Source organism: Balaenoptera borealis (genome assembly GCF_965194805.1).
Source record: "Balaenoptera borealis genome assembly, chromosome: 13".
Classification (NCBI taxonomy): domain Eukaryota; kingdom Metazoa; phylum Chordata; class Mammalia; order Artiodactyla; family Balaenopteridae; genus Balaenoptera; species Balaenoptera borealis.
The window spans coordinates 31,583,890-31,600,692 of NC_138870.1; the positions used below are offsets into that span (position 1 = coordinate 31,583,890).

General features: G+C 34.9%; 1 protein-coding gene across 1 annotated transcript in view; it reads right to left on the reverse strand.

Moving 5' to 3' along the window:
* Positions 1 to 16,803, reverse strand: part of CPNE8 (copine 8) — a 326,808-nt gene that overhangs the window by 243,969 nt on the left and 66,036 nt on the right. The window contains exons 2-4 of the mRNA XM_082351373.1: positions 15,686 to 15,726; positions 14,370 to 14,416; positions 9,195 to 9,223 (exon numbers count right to left, since the gene is read on the reverse strand). Of these exons, the coding sequence (XP_082207499.1) occupies positions 9,195 to 9,223; positions 14,370 to 14,416; positions 15,686 to 15,726 (117 nt within the window). The remainder of the gene's footprint in view (positions 1 to 9,194; positions 9,224 to 14,369; positions 14,417 to 15,685; positions 15,727 to 16,803) is intronic.

The following is a 16,803-nucleotide window of genomic DNA, read 5'->3' on the forward strand; positions in this document are numbered from 1 at the left end:
AAAACTAAATAGAGGTAGCCAACATAGGCAAAAGTGCCTTCTTAGAAAGGACTAATAAAATTGTCAGTGCAATAAATATCATGATTAGAGAGGAAAAAATAAAACACTATGCACAGATAAACCTCTGCTGAGATGGATAAAGGGAAATAATAGAGAAAAATACAAATTATCAACATCAGAAAGTAAAAAGTGGGGTATCATTATAGATCTTAGAGAAATATATATCTTAACAGTATATTATGAGCAACTTTATGCCAATAAATTTGAGAATTTGGTGAAATGAACAAATTCCTGGAAAAACATAGCATGCAAAACTGTCAGGACAGGAAACTGAAATCGTGAGTAGACAGATAGTTAAGAAAGAAAGTGGGGCTTCCCTGGTGGTGCAGTGGTTGAGAATCTGCCTGCCAATGCAGGGGACACGGGTTCGAGCCCTGGTCTGGGAAGATCCCACATGCCTCAGAGCAACTAGGCCCGTGAGCCACAACTACTGAGCCTGCACGTCTGGAGCCTGTGCTCAGTAACAAGAGAGGCCGCAATAGTGAGAGATCTGTGCACCACAATGAAGAGTGGCCCCCGCTTGCCACAACTAGAGAAAGCCCTCACACAGAAACGAAGACCCAACACAGCCAAAAATAAATAAATTAATTAAAAAAAAAGAAAGAAAGAAAGTGAATTTGAAATTCAAACTTCCCACAAAGAAATAGTCAGGCTCAGAATTCTTTAGCAGGAAATTCTTCCAAACATCTAACTCAGACATAACGTTAATCTTTCACATATTCTTTCAGAGAACAGAAAAAGAGGAAATATTTTCAAACACATTTAATGAGTCCTATTTAACCTTAAGAACAAAACCCAACAAATTTATGCCAAGGAAGGAAATTTATAGATCAATATCACTCATAAATAACATAATGAAAAATTCTAATAAATATTAGGAAAGCATTGTAAGCAATATATTTAAAAGATAATATATCATGAATCAGTTGGATCATTCCAGAAATATATTTGTTTTAAAACTGAAAATCAAGTAATTTACCACATTTACACAATAAAGAAAAATCATACAAACATCTCATAGTTGCAAATATATGAAAACTTTAACCTTAATATCAGGAACAAGACAAGGATGCCTCCTATCACCACTTTTATTCAACACTGTGCAGAGGTAGTTGTCAGTACAATAAACATCATGATTAGAAAGGGAAAAATAAAACATTATGTGCAGATTACCATAGTGTATGAAGAAAATTTTTAAAAATCCAAACTATTATTAGTAAGTTAAGCAAGGTCAATTCAATTATCCAAAAAATAAAATGACATTTTATATACTACAATAATAAATAAAAATGAGACATGACAAGTTATATTGGCATCAAAAAATATCTAATCACTAGGGACAAATACAATTAAAGATGTACAAGACCCTTACACAAAAACTATAAAATATTATTCAGAGAAACTAAAGAAAATTTAAATAAATAGAGGAGTATCCGTATTCATGGATTATATCCATATTCATGGATTTTACATACTTCAATTCTCAGAAATTAATCTACAGCTTCAAACCAAATTCAAATCTCACAGTGTGTGTGTGTGTGTGTGTGTGTGTGTGCACTCACACACATGCATGTATGCATGTGTATGTGTATAAACTGACAAATTCTAAAATTTTGTGGTGATGTAAAAAGCTACAAATATCCTAGAACAGTCCATAAACCAAATCTGGCCTGCCACTTGTTTTGTAAATTAAGGTTCTTTGGGGCATAGCCCTAATTAACCATTCATGTATTGTCTATGGTTGCTTTTATGCTACAATAGCCCCAGAGAACATAGGGACCACCTAGTCTAAAATATTTACCCCTGGCCCCTATTTGTATCTTGTCCTTTATAGAAAAAGATTGCTGACCCCTGACCTAGAAAACCTTGAAGTAAAAGAAAATGACCACAAAGTACATACAACTAGTTATTAAGATAGCATAGTATAACACAATAGAATCCTCAACAAGGATTTAATCATTAATCATTAAGTCCTCACATATTTAATCATTTCATTTATGTCAAAGGTCATACGATTTACAATAAAGAAAGAAAATCTCTTCAACAAATGCTCCTGGGTCAATCCGATACCATATGGAATCAAAGTAAATTTTACCTCAAATCATACACAGAAGTTAATCCCAGAGGAACTGTAGGTCTAAATATGAAAGTTAAAACAATAAAACTTCTAGAATATAACATCATCGTGGCCTTCAAATAGAAAAATTCCTTAAACAGAACAAAAGCACAGATCAGAAAGGAATAAATTGATACTACAACCTAAATTAAAATTATGAACTTCTGTTCAACAAAATGTATGGTTCAAAGAGTTAAAAGCCATGCTACAACAGGAGAGAAGATATTTGCAAGACATATAAGCAACAAAAATTCCTATCCTGAAGGCATAAATAACTCCTAAAAATCAGTAAGAAAATAGGCAAAACACCTGAACGTGCACTTCATAGGAGGATAGTCAAATGGCCATTAGGCCTATCAAAGGGTGCTCAGCCATATTAATCATCAGGAAGTTAAAGTCCAAACAAGATATCTTTATACTAACCAGAATGGAAATATGTTTTTTTAATTAACAATACAAAGCACTGGCAAAGATGTACTGCAATGATAATGGCACATGGAAAATTCTAGAAAACAGTTCATCAGTATTTACTGAATATGAAAATATGCATACCCTGTGGCTCAGAAATTTTACTCCTACATGTGCAGACAATAATAATTTACAAATATAAGATCTAAAAGACATGTACTGGAATGTTCTAACCAGTTAATCATAATATTCAACAACTGCGAACAATCCAAAAATCTACCCAGAGTAGAATGGATAAATAAATTGGGGTAAAATAGAAAACCATACAGCAACAAATATGAACAAACTATTGCCACATGCATGGATAGATTCCACACACATAATTCTGAGTGAAACAAACTAGACACAAATACATATATATGATTTTACTTATATGAGGCTTCAAAATAGGCAAAATTATTTTATAGTGCTAGAATTCAGGATGCAGTTTAATTTGGGAGGAAGAAAAGGCACAAACAGAGTTCCTGGATGCTAGCAATATTCTATTTGTAGATGTGGGGTGGTCACATGGATGTATTTGCATCTAACAAATTCATTGTGTTATATGATGTGTACCCTTCATCTGGGTATGTCTTATTTCAAAAAAAAGGTATACTAAAATTAGAACAGGAACACAACCATTAAAAAGTAGGAAATTATGCCATTTGCAATAACATGGATAAATCTTGAGGGCATTAGGCTAGTGAAATACGACAAAGAAAGACAAATACTGTATGATCTCATTTATGTGTGGAATCTAAGAAAACCAGTCATAGAAACAGAACAGATTGGTGGTTGCCAAGGGTGGGGGGTGGGAGAAATATGTGAAATTGGTCAAAGGGTAAAAACCTTCAGTTATAATTTAAAGATAAGTAAGTTCTGGGGATGTAATGTACAGCATACTGACTATAGTTAACAATACTATATTGCACATTTTAAAAGTTCTCATCACACAAAGAAAGAATATATATACACATATATCAAATTATTATGTTGTACACCTTAAACTTACACAATGTTTTATATCAACTACCTCTCAGTAAAGCTGCAAAAATAAAAAATAAATAAAAGCCAAACAGGAAAAAATTGTTCGAGAAGAAAATTATTCTGGATTTGTTTTTCAGCTAACAATCAGAAAAGTTCTGTTGAAGTATAATTCTTGGACTTCCCTAGTGGCACAGTGGTTAAGAATCCACCTGACAATGCAGGGGACACGGGTTCAATCCCTGGTCCAGGAAGATCCCACATGCCACAGAGCAACTAAGCCTGTGTGTCACAACTACTGAGCCTGTGCTCTAGAGCCCGCGAGCCACAACTACTGAGGCCACGTGTCACAACTACTGAAGCCCATGTGCCTAGAGTTTGTGCTCCACAACAAGAGAAGCCACCGCAATGAGAAGCCCGCATACCGCAACAAAGCATAGCCCCCACTCGCAGCAACTATAGAAAGCCTGCACGCAGCAACGAAGACCCGACACAGCCAAAAATAAATAAATAAAATATAAATCAATTTATTTAAAAAAAAAAATGACATGATACTGAAATTAAAAAAAAAAAAGAAAGTATAATTCTTGTTCAGTTGGACATAAAATATCGATAGAGCTAAGACTTCAATTTAGCCTTATAAACATAGGCAACTACATTAAGCCTAAACGTCTAATTCTCTATGACCAGAAATATCTGTTAAACTGTTTTATGTCCTTTTCTAAACAGAAAAATTTCAAAGCCAATCTACAGTTGTTTCCAAAACTGGTATGGCTGATGTTAGGAATCCAAATGAGTGTAATATGGTATTTTCCTGAGGGACACTCAACAAATTTTTGCTAAAACAGTAATGCCTTAAGTATGACTATACCTTCCGTAGAAAATATTGGTTTTACAAAGTTCTTTCAACCAGATGCCACACAACTTCTCCTCAACTCTCTTCTGTTACGATCCCCTCAATCACAGTGGATACATATAGTAAGAATCCTTCAAATGTCTACTAGAGGAATATAATCTCTACAGACTGAATTCTCAGCAGTATACTGTAATTAAAATCTCTTTTATAAATCAGAAAATAAAACCAAACCAAACAAAAACTTGCAGCTGCTCTGCAGCATGAACCCAATAGTGCAGATGGTGTCAATAACCAAGGAGGACCCTCAATGGTTTAGCAACAGTGACTGCCTAAAGACCATGAGGAGTTTCCTCTTTCCTATATGAATAACTTTATAGATGCTTCACTCTATTATTTCCACAGAACAAAAAAGATAGTATGAAATGAGTATACCCTAAGCTTTAAGAGGTAAAAAGCAAGTTTTTCAATGAATGCTATAATTCAAATTCCTAAATATGTAGTTAAACTTAGGATAAAAAGCAGCAGAATAAGCACTGAGCTCTCATAAGTACTTCGCATGCCACGTGAATGTTCTCATATGAAAACTGTGACCTTTGTACCAAATTATCTACAAGGAGGCTTGCAACTCAATTCTGAAACCACGATCATTAAGTGTGTGCCCATATTTGAGGGTATCCTCAAATTCCTCCTTTTAACAAATATTAACTGAGCATCTTCTAAGCACAAAAGCCCTATCCTAAATGCCGTAGGGAGGAGCTTGACCTTTAAGGAGCACTGAATTAAGAAGTGAAGTTAAGACATAGAAGAAAATAGGTTCACAAAAAAGTCTTTAATGTTTGTTGAATGATATAAAGTAGAAGGTGACAAAGACCATAAGAAAGATATTTAAGTTATGGGATTTCAAAAAGATGAAAGGAGGAAATTCTAGTTGTGAGGGTTAGAAAAGGCCAACAGGTAAAGTAACATTTAAGCTGAGCTATGAAAAATTTTCTTATCCTTTCTGAATATGTGTGTGTTTACGTATTATACATATATTATTCAGCATGGACATGAATAAATATTAAAACAGCTCAATGTCAATGGAACAGTGCAGAACAGAGACAATGTCAAACCATAGAAATCAGCATTTGGCAGTAGATTTGCCTCCAAAGTATACTCACTGTGGGTTATAAACAACTTCAGCTTGCTTCATTTCATTATATAACTAACATACGGAATAGGGAACCAACTCTGTAATTTTAAATGTTTAAAAGTAATTCACAAAATAGATGACCTATGGATAACTAAAATTTAACTCAAAGAAGTTAATTGCAACATTTTCAGAACCTCTCAAAGCCAAGTATGTGTGCGTCCTTAGGGACATGACTTTGCTATTTCCATTCACCTCTAAGAGGTTTTCATATTTTCATAATTCATGGCACTTTATCATTTCTAGCTCCAAATTATTATGCACTGAAATATCATTTTAGTTTTAAAAGATAAATTACTTTGACAATTCGCAATCATTAGATAGAATTTTTTGAAGATACGCAGGTAATTGTAGTAGTGTCAGATATAATTTTTAAACTGCAGATTACCACTACAGTTTTAAATAATTTTTTATCACGTTATTTGGAGCATTTGTTTCCACATATTTTAAGCTTTTTTTTCTTTTTTAAATTTCTCCTTACTGTATAAAAGTAATTCATCCCAGAACATAAAATCATGTGGCTAGTGAATACATACTTTTCCAGAATACATCTAAATTCAAAAACAAACATGACCACTATATTACTGACACAGTATTGATACCTAAATCAGTAAATGGATTGTATAGTCACACTGAAGTTGCTGGTAAAACTCTTCAACTATATTTTATGCTCCTTGAGGTAAAAATACTGTCTATTTAAAATTTTTTCCACCACTGCAGCTACATGATAGGCACCCAATAAATTCAGGTCAAATTGATAAATGGATGAATATATTTTAAATTTTTACTAAAGTATCTATAATGTTGTTTTACTTGTCTAATTACAAATACACTGAGGGTAATTATTAGAGGGGTTCTTGTTATTATTTTGTAAAACATGCTCAATACTTTAAAGATAATGGGAAGAATTGATAATATGAGTGCAAAACTCTTTATGACTTCTATATCATCATAAAATCAGAGTTGCAAGTAATTAGAACTAATCAAGTCCAGTTTTTTTCCTGATGAATTAGTCCAACCCCTGTTTGAATATAGGACAGGACATCCACTATAGTTCTAGCTTCAGGATACTGTTCTAGAAAAACCCATTCTACGGTGGAATACTCTAAATGTTACAAAGGTCTTACCCACAGTGAACAAAATATGCCTTTGTCTCTTCATCCTTTGAGCCAAATTTTTTATTTCCTCCTTTCTTGTTTCAACTTCAAGTAACTGTACCCCCATGTCTAAATCAAAATACTTTTAAGAATTTGAAGACAATTATCATGACTACTCAGAGTCTTTGCATTTTTCAGGTTAAACATTCCTTCGTTAATATGACATAGTGTCTACCCCTTTCTTCAAGATGGTAGCCCTCCTCATATATGGCATTTCAATGATCTCAAATGGAGAACTGAAAACAAACATTCCGGATTTGCTCCTACGAGAGCAAAATACAAGGGTATTTAATTGAATCACATGAAATTGCCAACACTCAACCATTTTGAGCTACAAAAATGACAATTTAATATAGCTCAACATAATAGCATTATCTTCTTTAATGTAAGCATTGCACATCCATCAATGCATCCTCAGATTGCATTAGCTTTTCAGCAGCTATGCAACACCACACCATCATATTAGGTTTGAGGCCAAGTAAATCCCACAGGTCATTTTCCCATCAACTGTTGGGCCTGTACAATGAATTTTACAGAATATTATAATGCAAGAATTTACTTACCTGCCACTTACTAGTTTTGTTATTCTTAAAAATGTATTTTGATCTCTTAGAGAACCAAGGTAGCCTTAATCATATAGTGTTCACTATGTGCCAGTCATGGTCCAGTGGTTAAAGTTTAATCCTCATAACTACTGTGTGAGCTAGAATCATTAGCATAATTCCCCACATTTCAGATGAGGAAACAGTCACTAAGAGGTCAAGTGTACTCCCTTAACCACTGTATACCATACTGGCTCTCAATATAAAGAAACTGACTTTCTCAAATGATTTGGTGGGGATTTAATAATATATACAGTGTATTTCATTTTTTTCACCCCTTTCCTTGATCCAACTAGTTCAAATAGATGCTATATACAATGGATTTTACCTACAAAATGCTGTCTCTGCATCTGACACTTCCTTTTCTATTCTTCCAGAGTATTCTCTAGTTCTTAACACTTTTAATTTTTTTGAAATGCTATCTATTGAAATTGCCTCTTAACTGGTATCTCCCCATCTTCGTCCATCTTTTCCCTACCCACTCTATATAATTCTGGGTCCTATTTCTCATCATATTCTCAATTTCTACTTTGTTTTTATACCAATTTTGCATATTATTCCCTCTTATACATTCTACCCCTTCGAAGAGAAAAAAATAAATAAGTAAAATATTCTCTTTTCTGATTTATTTTAATATTATGCCACTTTACCTAAATAGTAGGCCTCTTCTCTTACTTGTTTTTCATTCAAAGTCAAGCTGAAGAAAATATGAATAAAGACCCAAAGATCAATTTATAGAATTTCTTTCTGTTAATAAAACCAGAATGTGAAGTTGGGGTCAGATAAGGATTCTGCAAATTAGGAACTATGGAGCCAAATGGCCTGGGTTGAAATCCGCATTCTATTATTTACAACTGGCTAACTTTGGTCAAGTCACTTAAGCTTTCTGTTCTTTAATTTCCTCATGTGTAAAATAAGGATGCTAATGGCATCTACCTCTTAAGGTTGTTGTGCAAACTAAATTAGTCAGTATTCTAAAGGGTTTAGAACCATAGTCATTATTATTATGAAAGACACTGTAAATTAAATAAGAAACTTCCATCTCATTGCTTAGGCAATAAGAAAGCCTCATCTTTAAGGATTTTCATTGGCCAAGATGCCTGGTCCTATACATATGGATATTTATCGCAGTTCCTTTAACAGTCCCTCAAGCAATGTTGTTTTCTAGACACTCCTGGTAAATGCTCATCTCCATCAGGCCTTTTGCCTATGGTCAGTCAACAGTTCCACTAGATTGTCCCAGGCCTCTGAGAAAGGTAATCTAAAGTGAATGACAAGAGTCAGCATGTCTCTTAGGAAAATAATCAAAGGAATAATTGGACAGAGTAACATGAGAGAGAGTGGCATGGACTCAGGAGAATGTTGTAACAAAGGAGACAAAGAATAACATGTGTCTGAATAAAGGAGGTGGCTCATCTGAGTTTATGAATGAAAATTTATATCACTGGATAACTAATTAAATAAGAAAGATGTAGGAGAGAAAGTCAAGGATAGCTGCAAAACTTTGATATTTTGGCTGATGATGCCACTAGCTACAAGTGGAGCAAAGAAGAAGCAGGCATAGGGTAAGGATGATGAATTTACATTTGGATATGTAGAGTTTAAGATAAATATTGAATAACCATATGGAAATGTACATAAGCAATTAGATATGAGAAACTGGTGTTCAGTGTCCCACTGACCCATTATCAGTACAGACTACTGTTGAATTGGTTTAGTCTCCCATGTTTGAGAATAAATTATAATGATCTAATTCTCACCTTCCATCTCACAGTTGACATACCTTGGTAAAATGGCTGGCTGCAAAGCAATCTGTGACAACAAATAGCACAAGTATCACTAGGGAAATCTCGCCAGAAACTGTAACCTCATTAAAACAATGCACTAACTTCCTGGGATAACCAGCAACCACAAGCAGATGGAAATACCTTTTATTTTAATATGCTCCCCTCCCCTCCAATGATCACCTTTGCATTTGAATGCAGAGATACTCTAGAAAATAAGTTAACTAAAGTAATAATTCTAACAATGATAGGCCAAGATAGCAGAGTAGAAAGGCCCTGAGCTCACCTCCTCTCACAAGCACACTAAAATCACAACTATTTGCAGAATGATCAATGAAAAACACTGGAACCTATCAGAAAAGATTTTCTACAACTAAATACATAAGAAGGAACCACAAGAGATGGGTAGGAGGCACAGATTCATGAAATAGTCAAGTTCCATACCTCCAGCTGGCAATTCACAAACTGGAGAATAATTACACTGCAAAGCTTCTCCCATAGGAATGAGAGTTCTGAGCCCCATATCGGGCTCATAAGCCCAGGGTTCCTATATCAGAAAGATGAGTCCCCAGAGCATTTGGTTTTGAAGGCCAGTGGGGCTTAATTTTGGGAGCCCCACAGGAATGGGGGAATAGAGATTTCACTATTAAAGGGTGAACATGAAATCTCACATGGTCTGGAACCCAGGGCAAAAGCAGTACTTTGATAGGAGCCTGTGCCAGAACTACCTGCTGGTGTTCTCCAGAGAGGAAGGAGGCAACTGCAGCTCACCCCGGGGACAAAGACTCTGATGGCAGCCATTCCTGTAAGCTCCTTCTACCATATGGACAGTGGTGCTGGTGGGTGCCATTCTGGAAGCCTCCTTCTAGCTCACTGACACCAAGACCTGGCCCCACCCAACAGCCTGTAGACACCAGTGCTAGGATGCCTAAGGCCAAGCAACTACCTGGGCAGGAACAAAGCCCCACAAATCCACAGACAGACTGCCTAAAAACCTCCTGAGCACACAGCAGCCTCTAAGACATGCTCCTGCTCACCAGAGGACCCAGGATCCAGCTCCACCCACCAGTGGGCAGAATCCACTGAGCCCTGGCTCTGCCCTCCAGGAAGGCTTCTCTAGCCTCTGGACCAGCCTCACCCACCAGGAGGCAGACATCAGATGCAAGAAAACCATAATGCCACAGCCTGAAAACCCAGCCTGCCCACAGCAGAACAGACACTGCCCTGACACCCTGTGGGCTCTGGCCCTGGCCACTAGCAGGCCAACACGAGCTTCAGAACACTCCAGACCCTGTACCCAACTGTGTCAGGAACCAGCCCCTGCAACATGACATCAGCTCTGGGATCCCTGGGCCCTGCAACTAGATTCCAGGATTTGTCTGGCACTAACCCTAGGACCTGGCATCACCAACCACTGTACTGGCAACAGCCCCAGAGTCTTCTGGATCCTGACTCCACGTACCAGTGAGCCAGCACTTATCCCACAGCCCCCTTGGGTCCTCCAGCCCTACCAACCACCAGCTGTCAGCCTTTGCACAATGCAAGGCATTGCAACCAACTGAACTAAGAGCCAAACAAACCTACCAGACCACCACGTACAGCCCACTAAAAAAGAAGGACCCACACAGCCCTCTTAGGGGAAACCCTTAGAGCAAACATGTTGGGTGACAAAAAAGGAATGTGCTGCTGGGACACATAGGACATCTGTTACAGAAGGCCACTTCTCCAAGGTCAGGAAACATAACTAAACTTCAAGTACATGAAAATACAAACAGCACCTCATGAAAAATGAGGCAATAGAGGTACATGTAGCAGATGAGGAAACAAGATAAAACCCCAGAAGAAGAACTAAATGAGGTAGAGATAGGCAATCTATCCAAGGAAGAGTTCAGGTAATGATGTTAAAGATGATCAAAGACCCCAGAAGAAAGACATTCCATCTGAAAGCAACAGAATACAAGTTGCATATGGAACATTCTTTTCAAGTGCACATGGAACATTCTCCAGGACAGATCACATGCTAGGCCACAAAACAAATTTAAGGAAATTTAAGAAATTGAAATAATATCAAACATCTTTCCAACCACAATGCTATGAGACTAGAAATCAGCTACAAGAGAAAAACTGCAAAAAACACAAACACGTGGACACTAAACAATATACTACTAAACAACCAATGGATCACTGAAGAAATCAAAGAGGAAATCAAAAAATACCTAGAGACAAATGAACACAAAAACATTTTGATCTAAAACCTATGGGACACAGCAAAAGCAGTTCTTAGAGGGAAGTCTACAGCAATACAAGCTCATGTCAGGATATAAGAAAAAGTTCAAACAATTTAATCTTATCCCTAAAGAAACTGGAGAAAGAAGAACAAATAAAACTCAAAATTATTAGAAGGAAAGAAATTATAAAAATCAGAGCAAAAATAAATGACACAGAGACTAAAAAAAAAAAAAAAAAAAGAAAAAAATCAGTTAAACTAAAAGCTGGTTCTTTGAAAAGATGAACAAAATTGATAAACCTTTAGTCTAACCTAATAAGAAAAAAAAAAGGGAGAAGGCCCAAATCATTAAAGTCAGAAACGAAAAAGGAGAAGTTACAACTGATACCATAGAAATAAGAAAGATCATAAGAAGACTACTACAAACAACTATATGCCAATAAAATGGAAACCTAGAATAAGTGGACAAATACTTAAAAACATACAATCTCCTAATACTGAACCAGGGAGAAATAGAATATATGAACAGACCAAATACCAGTACTGAAATTGAATCAGTAATTAAAATACTCCCAAAGAACAAAAGTCCAGGACGAGATGACTTCACAGGTTAATACTACCAAACATTTACAGAAGAGTTAACACCTATTCTTCTAAAACTATTTCAAAAAAATAGCAAAGACAGGAAGATTTCCAAAATCATTCTATGAGGCCAGCATCATCCTGATACCAATACCAGACAAAAATACCACAAAAAAAGAAAATTACAAGCCAATATCACTGATGAACATAGATGCAAAAATCCTCAAAAGAATACTAGCAAAATAACTCCAACAATACATCAAAGGATCACACAACATGATCAATGGGATTTATCCCAGGGATGCGAGGATTTTTCATTATCTGCAAATCAATCAGTCTGATACACCACATTAATAAACTAAAGAATAAAAACCATATGATCATGTCAATAAATGCAGAAAAGGCTTTTGACAAAATTCAACATCCATTTATTATAACTCTCTAGAATGTGAGCAGAAAGGAGACATACCTCAACATAATAAAGGCCACATATGAAAAACCCACAGCTAATATCATACTCAACAGTATAAATCTGTAAGAATTTCCTCTATGACGAGGCTGCCCACTCTCACCAGTTTTATTCAGCATTGTATTGGAAGTCCTATACATAGCAATTACACAAGAAAAATAATAACAAAAGAAATCCAAATTGGTAAGGAAGAAGTAAAACTGTCACTGTTTGCAGTTGAAATGATATTATCCACAGGAAAACCTAAAACAGCCACCATAAAATTAGTAGAGCTCATCAATGAATTTGGTAACTTTGCAGGATACAAAAATAATATACAGAAATCTGTTGCATTTCTGTATACTATCAATGAAATATCAGGAAGATAAGTTAAGGAAACAATCCCATTTATCATTGCATCAATAAGAATAAAATAACTAGGAATAAACCTACCTGAGGAGGCAAAAGACCTGTATCCTGAAAACTGTAAGATGCTGATGAAAGAAACTGAAGATGACACAAACAGATGGAAAGGTATACCATGTTCTTGGACTGGAAGATGTGAGATATAAATATATATATACACACACACACATATATATACAAAATGGCATATTAGCCATAAAAAGAATGAAATTTTACATTTGCAACAACATGAATGGACTTGGAGTGTATTATGCTAAGTGAAATAAGACAGAGAACGACAAATACTGGATGATATCATTTATATATGGAATCTAAAAAATACAACAAACTAGTGAGTATAACAAAAAGGAAACAGACTCACAGATATAAAGAACAAAACTAGTGGTTCCCAATGGGGAGAGGAAAGGGGGTAGGGGCAATACAGGTATAGGGGACTAAGAGGTGAAAACTATTATGTATAAAGTAAGCTACAAAGATATACTATACAACACAGGGGATATAGCCAATACTTTATAATAACTATAAATGGAGTACAACCCTTAAAATTTGTGAATCAGTATATTGTATACCTGAAACATAATATTACACATCAACTATACTGCAACAAAAATAAATAAATAAATAAAATTATTAATGGTGAAAAAATGTAATTCTGCCTCCTTGCTCTTACTCCATTACACAAAGTATGTGTATTAGGAAACTGAGTTTCTACTTTATTTTCAAATAACAAGTTATTAACTGTCAAAAAGCAGGTGATAATTGATATCACTTTTAAAACGCTTTAAAGCAATATTTTATAAAATCAGCAGTTGACCTAAAAAAGTGAGAATAAACCCACAAACTTCAATTATGTAAGAATTGGATCACATTAAATTTATGTAAGACTGAGGAAAATAAAAATTCAAGGCTAGATTATTCCACAGAAAGATCATAAATGAGCTAAACATTAAGGATTATTAAGAACAAAACACAAAGATTGCTTTCATCAAATTAAAATGAAATAAAATAAAAAAGAAATTCAATCTTTGGGTTAAAGGACTTCCCTGGTGATGCAGAGGTTGAGAATCTTCCTGCCAATGCAGGGGACACGGGTTCGAGCCCTGGTCCGGGAAGATCCCACAAACCACGGAGCAACTAAGCCCGTGCCCCACAACTACTGAGCCTGAGCTCTAGAGCCTGCAAGCCACAACTACTGAGCCCACGTGCCACAACTACGGAAGCCTGCATGCCTAGAGCCCATGCTCCACAACAAGAGAAGCCACCACAATGAGAAGCCCATGCACCACAACGAAGAGTAGCCCCTGCTCGCCACAACTAGAGAAAGTCTGCGAGCAGAAACAAAGACCCAATGCAGCCAAAAATAAATAAATAAAAATAAATAAATCTATAAGAAAATTACTAAAATAACTAAAAGCAGGAAAGTATCATCTTGATCACATTATAACTTATACCATGTCTTCCAGCACAATTTATTTAAATTCAAATTCTTACCTCTCTCCATTCTTTATTTCCAACTCCTTGTACATACAAGACACAAACTACAAAAGATGAAAAAATAAATATATCTAAACGTCTTTTATAAATATCAGATATAAATGTATCCAAGTTATTTTTCAGCTGTACAAAAGCTATATTAAAATTAGTTCCTAGTTCCTAGGCTTACTCTGGTATGAAAATTGCTAATAAATCATCACATGATGAAAATTTTTTATAAAAAAGCAAGAAACAATATCAGGTCTTTAGAACTTAGCATGTATAGAGCTAGGCATAAAAAAAATAACAATTATTTGCTAATGTCTTCAATTGCATTATGCTACAGATATAGATAAAAAAAAATTTAAACTAAGGTTAAACAGTTTGAAATATTTCAGTATGTTACCAGTCACAAGTCAAGCTCTTCCTAGGATACTTACAATGCTCAAAACCATCATAGGAAGGATATCTGGAGCAAATCATATGCCACATTTAATATTTGCAACTCCTATACTCAATGTTTGTAAACAAGTAAGAAATCCAATGAACCACAAAAGGAAGTCGCAAAAAAGGGAGATTAAGAGTTTGGGGTAAAGATTAACGGACAAAAATATCCCACCCACTTGTCAGTGGGTCCCAGGAATTTTTAATACCCACAAATTTTAATGCCTTTTCTCCAGTGACTACCTCAAGAATTCTTCTGTCAACTGACAAAACCTCTCTCCTGTAATTAAACCACACAGGTTCACACATTTGTAGAGATGGAGAGCTGCTGGATATCAGCTTCTAAATATTACAAGACTTGGAATCACTACTTGATTTATACATTATTTCTGTTGTTTTCTAATTTAAACTGTCTTTTATTTTACAATTTATCTCCAATTTTCAATATATATAATTAGGAATCAAAAACTTCAGCTCATTCAAGATATTATATAATTCACTTGGTTGTACATGCCTTTATATACTGCATTTATTCACAAAAAAAGGAAAATGATTACTCTGACTTGATCATAAAATTATGGCCCATTACAGTTCTCTTTCAAAGATAATTTCTACCATATGGCCATACAATGAGGTTTACTTTCAAAGTGAACTGTCCTACATTGCAGTCATCTGCATTGTCATCTTATTCTCAAAACGCTAAGGAATTCCCTCTCTTTAGCCAGAGTACTGCACAGGTAGATGAGAATGCAGGGCCTGAGACTATACTCCATCTTGCTTTCTAGGCTTTAAAACAAATATTTAAATAAGAACTATGATTTTCATATAACTTTTTGCAAAATCAAGTAAAATAAGTAGACTATTTCAAAAAGCAAGTAATAGATACTTACTTGGATCAGATTTAGAAAATGTGTCTCTGTCAAGAAGATTTCTGTTGAATAAAAGAGAAAATGTTATATGAATATAATACCAAAATATTTATATAAATATAAATGTATATATACATGAATGATGACTTGAAAGTTCCAAAAGTTAAATTTGTGCTTCATAGTCATCCTCCATTAATTGGTAATAATTTATAATAACTAAATTACATTTTTATGTTTAATACTTGTAATAAAAATCTCATGTTTACCCTGTTGTATTGTTCCACCAGGACTACCACTCATGTGCATTCATCTGTACCATGCTTGTTATTTGAAAGGGTTTTTTTCATATCAACCTAATACCCTTTCATATTTCAGGTTCTTAAAAGTTACTCCTTCTATGGAATCACTATACACTGAGAAAATAAAAACACAGTCAACAGAACAGCACAGACAAAAAAAAAAAAAATGGGACTATGCCTTCACATATTCCCAGAAAGAAACTATCAGACATGTTTATATTTAGAATTAAGTCAAAGACCAGTAGTCAGAAATCATATTAAAATAATCCTTCTGTCCCCTAAGCAGACACTATGACTCCAGCAATGACTGGCAAACAGTAAATTTAAAACATTTCCATTTGAGAATATACTATGTTATATATTTATAAAGGTAGCTCTCCAGTCACATGGAAATTCTCCAGCCTTTCCTATGTGTCTAGTTTTGCTCACTAAGTGTCCTAAAAAATGTAATTCAGCTCTTTCTTTCAGAGTTCATAAAAGTCAAGGAAAGATGACAGTGCAAATATTGCAGTGTGCTTGGGACTCAAAAACTATGTTATACACATTTAAAAACAAATAATGTGATTTTGGTGCCTTATTTATCTAAAAAAATAAATAAAAACCCTACAGTCTTTAACCACAAATACAAAATCATGGATTTCTATCAACAATAAAGATAAATATTCTTAATCATAGACTTTACTTGCCACATTATTTCTTCTAGCCATTATGATCCATAACATACAGTAGGTAAGGTCAAAAACAAACAAACAAACAAAAAACCTTAGATCCTTTATAATATGAGGGGGAAAAAACTCCATAAACTCTTCATAACTTAGTCCCTGAACTTTGCAATTTAGC